This window comes from Rhinopithecus bieti, unplaced genomic scaffold (genome assembly GCF_001698545.2).
Source record: "Rhinopithecus bieti isolate Rb0 unplaced genomic scaffold, ASM169854v2 scaffold_35856, whole genome shotgun sequence".
Classification (NCBI taxonomy): domain Eukaryota; kingdom Metazoa; phylum Chordata; class Mammalia; order Primates; family Cercopithecidae; genus Rhinopithecus; species Rhinopithecus bieti.
Window position 1 is genome coordinate 1,840,923 of NW_016815820.1, and position 7,642 is coordinate 1,848,564.

The 7,642-nt window shown below is 56.7% G+C and overlaps 1 protein-coding gene across 1 annotated transcript in view; it reads right to left on the bottom strand.

Moving 5' to 3' along the window:
• Nucleotides 1-7,559, bottom strand: part of NGFR (nerve growth factor receptor) — a 23,074-nt gene extending 15,515 nt beyond the window's left edge. Inside the window, exons 1-2 of the mRNA XM_017854041.1 lie at nt 7,368-7,559; nt 636-777 (exon numbers count right to left, since the gene is read on the bottom strand). Of these exons, the coding sequence (XP_017709530.1) occupies nt 636-777; nt 7,368-7,433 (208 nt within the window). The 5' untranslated portion in view covers nt 7,434-7,559. The remainder of the gene's footprint in view (nt 1-635; nt 778-7,367) is intronic.
• Nucleotides 7,560-7,642: the final 83 nt, after the last annotated feature.

Consider the following 7,642-nt stretch of genomic DNA (forward strand, 5'->3'; position numbering starts at 1 on the left):
AGGAAGAAAGAATGCCAGGCAGGAATGGTCACAGCTCCCCATCTCCCCTCCCCTCCCCTCTGTCACCCAACAATAAGGACGTCTTCAGGACCCCTATCCCTGCTGCCTCGGGAAAACTCTGCTTCCTGGTCAAAGCTGGAGAAGAGTTGGTCTGTGGAGGAGAGCAGCCACACCCCCAGGATCCCCCAAGGTCAGCCTCCAGGGCAGCCAGGATTTGATCCTCCTCTCCCTTCCCCCAAACACACCAGGGATAAGTGGCAGCCATTGATTTTGCAGTGCAGATGATATTTTTAGCTGGTCTTAGCATCAGCTATTCCTCCCTGCTCAGCCACACTCTTCTACCAGGCCTCTGCCTTCTCAGGAGCTGGGAATGGGCACCCCTTGGAGATCCCCTATGGGGTTCCCCTCCTCCCTCTGCACACTTCCCTTCTCCATTCTCAGCTTCTCCCATCTGGGAGAAACGCCTCCTACACTGGGTCAGACCCACTTCTGGTGACCTTACAGTGGTGGGCAGGGGACCCTTCCCACTTATAAGGCCTCTACTGGGCATGCTCCTCCCAGCGCCCCTCCCTTTCACCCCTCTCCTCCCCACCCCCATTCTTCTCCCCTCCTGCTGCCTGCCACCCTCTACTCACTGTCCAGGCAGGGCTCACACACGGTCTGGTTGGCTCCACAAGGCTGGGCCACACCTTCGCCCAGGTTGCAGGCTTTGCAGCACTCGCCGCTGTGTGTGTACAGGCCTGTGGGGCATGCCTCCTTGGCACCTCCAAGGGACACCTGGATGGAGGCAGATCAGAGGGTCAGACTGGCAAGAGAAAGGCGGGGGGTTCTTCCGGGGAATCAAACACCCCCCTCCCACTGCCTTCTATTAGAACCACCTGGGCTGGGATGAGCTCACCAGGGAGGCATTAGGCACATCAAAGCTGACAGGGGAAAGGCAAGTGAGGGACAGTATGCCTGTGCAGGCTGCTGGGGGTGTGAGGTCAAAGCTTCAGCTGCTGACCTTCTGCAAAGTTCATCTTGGGGTTACAGCAACTCCTGGAATCCCAAGGATACACCACATGGGGAAGGTGGCCTGAGGCCCAGCGGAGGGCCTACCAACAGGGATGTCATCAGTGGTTGGACAGGTTGTAGCTTGTACAGGGCTCCCAGCCAACGGGGCGAGTAGAGCTGAAACCTAGCCCAAACTTCATTCGCTAAGCTTTGCACCTACAGGGCTGCATCTACCCAGAGGAGGGCCTTTTTCTAACAAACGCCAGTAGGGCCCTACTCCAGGTTCTTAATTCCACATATTAAATAATAAATGGGAGCTATCCATGCCCAAGAGCAGAAAGCAGAGGGCTAGGGTCTTGGGTTTGAATCCTGACTCTGCACTGGGGGTCTTGCCTGCCCAACTTCCCTCTGAGTCTTCATCTCTTTACAGAGATGGCAACAGCCTGGTGCCAGGGCAAAAGACCAACTGTTTGGCAAAAGCCTGGCACTGAGATGGAGGGAATGGAGACTGTTATCAGTGATGGGACAGTGGCTGCTCTCACCAGCCAGCATCCCTGCCCTGCCATGGTTTGATTTTCAGCCACTAGTCCTTCCCCTCCCCCATGTGGTCACTGGGAACAGCGCTGGAACCAGGGGAAAGGGGAGTCAGGTTCCTGCCACTGAAGCATCTTTGCTCATGGATGGAACAATTTAACACCAGATTCCCCAGGGGGAGGGGCTGCTGGAGGCTTGCTTTATATTTCTGATCCTTAAAAAAAAAACTTAATGTCTAATAAAACTCCAAAGCCTGCTTTGCTGGCTCCAGACCATGCAGCCCTCATTTGATGCTGAGAAGTATGGGCTCTGGGGTCGTGGGACTAGAAGGAAGCTTTACAAGCTTGTTTTGGGCATTCTGCTTCTTTCACATTGGCCAGATCATGGCCAAGACACTCCTTTCCCTCCAGCCTTTTAAAATATCCTGCAGTCTCATCAGGGTTTGGTGGGGAAGGAAACAGGAGTCAGGGGGATAGACAGGTTGGATCAACCCATGAGGGAGCCTGTGGTCCCCATGAGACCAGCAGAACAGGCACAGGCAGCAGAGGAGGGGAAACCTTGGTGTTGCCGCACCTCCTCCCGGGCAGCAACACACTCAGCGCTGGGAACATCTGCAGACCAGGAGGCTCGGGGTCCCAGATGCAGGCTTTCCCTCAGGAGGCAAGATTCCAGAAGGGCCTGTTCTGATTTCTTTTCATCCCTTAGGGCTCTGCTTAAATGTCACTTCCTCGAGGAAGTGGTCCTGTGGCATCCACTCCTTGCAGATTAGGTGGGGCTGCCATGTTACACATCCAGCCTGTTCTCCGGTTCTCTCTGCTCTTGCCTGGCCTGAACTTTATAGACTCCCTTACTGGACTGTCAGCTCCCTGAGGGAGCTGGATTGCCCCAGGGCCTGATGGGGTATCTGGCATGCAGTAGGGACGCAATGCATACACATGTGGAGTTGAAATACATGAAAATACTATATGACCTCAATTACCCAGAACTCTGGGAGAGCGACTGTTGGTTAGCTGAGATTCCCGACTGCCAGGCTTTGCTGCTCTCATCATTTTTCCTTTTCACCATGGTGGCTGCACCCTTCCCTGTCTCTGGAGCAAATCTTCATGGCTTCCCATGACTCAGGGACTCTGTATTTACACCAGCGATTATTCTGGGCTGCAATGCAGGGAAACTCTTGTGTTCTTTTCACAAATTACCACACTTTTGTCTTTTTGAGTTCTCCTGTCAGCCCTTTTTAAAAAAAATATATAGTTTTCTGTTTCCTCCCTTCCTGTCAAGGTATCAGTTGTCACTTCTTGCTGCTACCAGTGTGACCTGAAGCAGCCCTTCCCCCACCACGCTAATCTATTTAAGGTCTAATTGAATATTCAGAAACTGTGGAACTCGCCTTGGTAGAAAGGTATGTGCTGCCCCGGCGTGGTGGCTCATGCCTGTAATCCCAGCACTTTGGGAGGCCGAGGTGGGTGCATCACGAGGTCAGGAGATCGAGACCATCCTGACTAACATGGTGAAAACCTGTCTCTACTAAAATACAAAAAATTAGCCGGGCGTGGTGGCAGGCACCTGTAGTCCCAGGTACTTGGGAGGCTGAGGCAGGAGAATTGCTTGAACCCAGGAGGCGGAGGTTGCAGTGAGTTGAGATCATGCCACTGCACTCCAGCCTGGGCAACAGAGTGACACTCCGTCTCAAAAAAAAAAAAAAAAAAGAAAGGTATAGAAATAGGATCTGAACCAGGAGGAGGCAAGCCTCTGAGTACAATGTGTAAGCTCTCGCGCCACTCTGAATCCTGGCTCCTCACTTGACCTGGGTCAAGTTTTGAATCTCTGTGCCTCAGTTTCCTCATAATTAGGTAATGATGACAGTATCTGCATCACAGGATTGCTGTAAGTATTACACAAGTGAGTAAGGTGTTTATGTACTTTGGGACCCCTCTTGTCTGTCCTCCAGGGTCTACTTTGTAGCCATTGGCTGTGTTCCAGTTAGTTGGGCTCTGGATGGCTGAGGAAGTCTGTCTACAGTGGTCTTGGGTGGTGTGAGGGCTTTGTGCAAATGCCCCTGCCAAGAAGCCTGTTCTCCCTGCTGCAGCCTGAGGTCCTCTCTCTTCTCTTAAAACTTGCATTTGGAGTAGGGGCCAGATAATTAGTAACCATGTGTTTCCTGTGCTTGTTTTATGTTCCCTATGTTGTAAAATCCTAGATCTGCTTCTTAATAGTATGTTGCTAAAAAAAAAAAAAGTATGTTGCTTTGGGTAGATTACTTAATCTCCCTAAACCTCAGTTTTTCTCACCTAAAACATTGGGTTGATAATGTCTACTGCCCAGAATTGCTGGGAGAATTAAGTGAAATAATTTATGCAAATATGTCTGGTCTATAGTAGGAATTTAGTAGGAATTGAATAAATGTTAGTTATCAAAGAAGCATCTCGTCTTAGGGAGACCCCAGGCAGGAGGGGAGAGTTTAGCCAAGTAGGGAGGGGTGACTAACATTCAGGCTAATTGCTCCAAAATCAGATCCAAAAGGATTAATTTATAGGAATGACAGATACATTTCCCTGAAATTTGTATGTGTTACACTTAGTCATTTCACATTTGACAGAATGATTTCAGCCCATTTTTAAGAAGTTTGGTAATCTTTTGTTTTGGCCATTTCAAGGCTTACAAGGAACTAAGGTGAAAGGATCCTTAGATGAATTTACTTTTAAGAATTTTCATTTTTTTTTAATTAGAGAAAAGAGAGAAACAGCAAAATAGTTGAAATTATTTGAAACCATATGAATGTTTCAGTATAATCAGCCCTGGCCATTCACAACAGCTTCAGCAAAGGGCCCTTAAGAGAATGGGGCCGTGGTCACCGCCATGGGGTGGGAGAGGTTTTCAAACACCTGGAGGGCCTTTTGAGGTCGATGCAAACCCACGGGAGGCACTGGCACATGCCCCTCACTCCCCTTGGGTAGGGGAGGAGTTGGGAGGAAAGGAGCTAATTACCCAAGATAATGTAGCATAGAGACTTGAGAGGGGGCAGGGGCACTGCATGTGGAGAAGGGGCTCAGATCTAAATGTGTGGGGCCAAAGGCATAGGGCACGATTTAATCTGTCAGAGCCAGGACTCCTTCCATGATCCGGAAGGTAGGGGGCGGGAGGGAGCCTGGCATATGTAGGAAAGAGAACATCCCAGGCCAAGCATCCTGGGTTCCAACAAAGGCGCCACCACTCACTCAACTGGGGGAGCCTGGTCTCGGGCCTGAAAGTCTGGAGGGCTCTGTTTCCTCATCTAAGAAGTGGGAATAGCGAAATTCACCTTGCTGGGACCTTATAAGGATTAAATAACTCAAGAGAAAGTACCAGGGCAAGGCACGTAGTAGGAACTCAGCACATTCGATTATTCCCGCCTCCCCACGCGGTCCCCCAGGGAAGAAGCGAGGCGCTTGAGCCCGACTGGGCTGGCACAGTGGGGTGGGGGCCCGTCCCCCCACGGAGCTGCCTCCCCATCCACCATCCACCCCAGCCCAGCCCGGCCATTCACGCACGCCCATTTGCTGCCCTCGCTCCATCCCTATTAGGCGCATTAGCCAGCCCGGCGGCTCTGGTTACAGACGTCTGAATGACAAAGTGCCTCCATTACCGGCGCGGCCCGCCAGCAGACCCGCCGGGACGCGCTCTGGTTTCAGCCCTCTCTCGCGCGCCGCGTCCCAGGAAGAATCTCGGACCGCGCACAGCCAGCCCAGACGGAGCAGCCGTCCTCGGAGGCGGAGGCGGGAGCCGCAGGGGCTGCAGACGGCAGGTCCACCTTCCCCAGCGCCCAGGCCCTCCATGCCCAGCTCCCCTCCTTCTGGGTCTTCGCGCCTGGACCCTCGCTCCTGCCCAGACCCGGATCCCACGTCGTCGCCCCTCTGGGATCGGGACTAGAGACCACCCCGGTCCCTCCTACCCGCCCTCCTGGTCCACGCTCGCCCACTCGCGTCCAAGCAGCATCTCTAACCAGCGGCGTTAGTCAGCAGACGTGCCCGCGGTCGCTCCCAAATCCCCGGACGCAGCCACAGGTCCTGACAGTTCCAGGGAACCCGGGCTGAGCTTTCGGGCTGGGGCCCGCACCCGGACAGGATCTCTACCGACCTCACCCGCAGGCTTTACCGCCGCCTGACTCTGGGGACAGTGTCAACCCTGCCCCTGCTGGAAAACGCAGCCGTGACCCCGATCTGGGACAGCGGCTACCACCTGAAAAGATGGGGGAGTACCGAGTTGGGACTCAGGTCGGGGGAGTCTAGCCACGACTCTGGCCCCACTTGCTGTGAGATCTCGGCCAAGTCATTTAAACTCTCAGAGCCTCAGTCTCCGTATCTGTTAAGCCAGGATTTGGTGCGCAGTGCTCAGATAAAAGATGCTGGCAGGGAGAGTGAAGACGCCTCCTCCATTGCCAGACTTCCCAGGGCATTCCGTTCATGGCCACACAGCAGGCCACATTTGACAATCTCGTCGGACCGCCCGGAGGACCCGCCGACCTTTGCGGAGTCAGTGACTCGGGACACCGCGCGGCAGAATCCGAGGCGTCCGCGCGCTCCCGTCTCGTTAGGTGCCCAGCGGCTTGCACCGAGAGCCAGGCGAGGCGCAGACCGGATCCTGACCCTTCGAGGAGCGGGAGCCCACGGAGCGCGGTGGGCGCGGCGCTCGAGTCGCGCGGCTGGGTTGGGGGAGGCGCGCAGCCCGAGACGCTCAGCAGCCGCGGACTGCACTTGTCTCGCCCCGCAGCGCCCCCTGCCGGCCGCCTCCCGCCTGCGCAGCCAGAGCGGCGCGCTTTCGGGACGGGTCCCCGCCTAGTGCGCCCGGGCGCTCTGCACCCCGAGATGTAGCCACCGCCAGCCCGGGTAGGGGCACACCCGCTCCGTCCCTCGTGATCCGCCGTGCTGCTTCAAGCCGTGAGAACACGAGCGTCGGAGGAGCCCGTCGGCTGTGGGGGAACCCCAAGAGCGGGTTCCCCCCGGCGAAATGGGCACTCCCCTCCCAGCCTTAAATCCCCAGCCGCAATTCCAGGACTGGGCGAGGCCGCGGGCAGGAGCGCCGGGACAGGCGCTAGAAATGTCCAAGCCTCCGCTCTCTTCTCGTCTCACTGTCCCTCAGCGCGCAGGCAGGACCCCGACCGCTTTAGGGTCTGCGGCCCGCTCCGTCTGCTTTCCTTTTGCTTCCATCTCTCTGTCGCCCTCGCCGTCGTTCCTCTTCTGCCCTCCCTAACCCACTTCTCAGCCGCTCTTCAGCTCCCCAACCTCTCCCTCCGACGCCCCTCCCCCCCCATTGTCTGGCCGGTCCCCATTGTCCTTGCGAGGTCCCCTCTGTCTCCAGTCCCTCCGACCTCTTCCATTGTTCCATCCCCTCGTCCTGGGCTCCCCGCCCCAATCCAGCTCACCCCTCACATCTCTAGTCACCGTCCAGTTCCCCCTCCTTCTCTTGCCTTGGTTACGTCCCACGACTCTCCAGAGACCGAGATGCTGAGGGGAAAGTCCCTTCGGGATCCCGACATTCGAGTGTCCTCTTCCGAAGAACCCAGGCATCCGAGAGCCCCATGCCCCCTCCTGAAAGACCCCTCCCAACTCCTCCACCGCCCCCTGCGGTACCTGAGGACCGGCAACGGCACTCCGGTCTTGCCCGCATCTCCACCCTGGAGGGTCGCCTCTGCGTTCCGGGAACCCTAGACCCTCCTTCGTGGTCCCAGCATCAGAGACCCTCTCCCACCACCCTCAGCATCTGGGACCCCAGCGCTCTGTTCTGTTTCCTTGGTGGCGGCGCCCGGCTCTCCTCGGAGTTCTGATCCCGGGAAAGGGAGCGGGCCCCCTCCGGCTAGCACTCACCCCCAGAAGCAGCAACAGCAGCAGGCGCGGCCCGTCCATGGCGCGGCCGGTGGCACCTGCCCTCATCGTCCGCCTCTCGCGGCAGCGCTCGGTTTCCAGCTCGGTCCGCTCTGCGGACTGATGGGGCTGCGCTGTGCTGCGCTCCAGCGCCCCCCGGCCCGCCGGAGCTGGCCGCGGCTCAGCTCGCTCTGACTGCGGGCGGGAGGGGCTGGGTGAAGCCAGTGCCGCGGCCCCGCCTCCGCCCCGCCCAGCCCGCCCACCCCCGGAACCGCGCC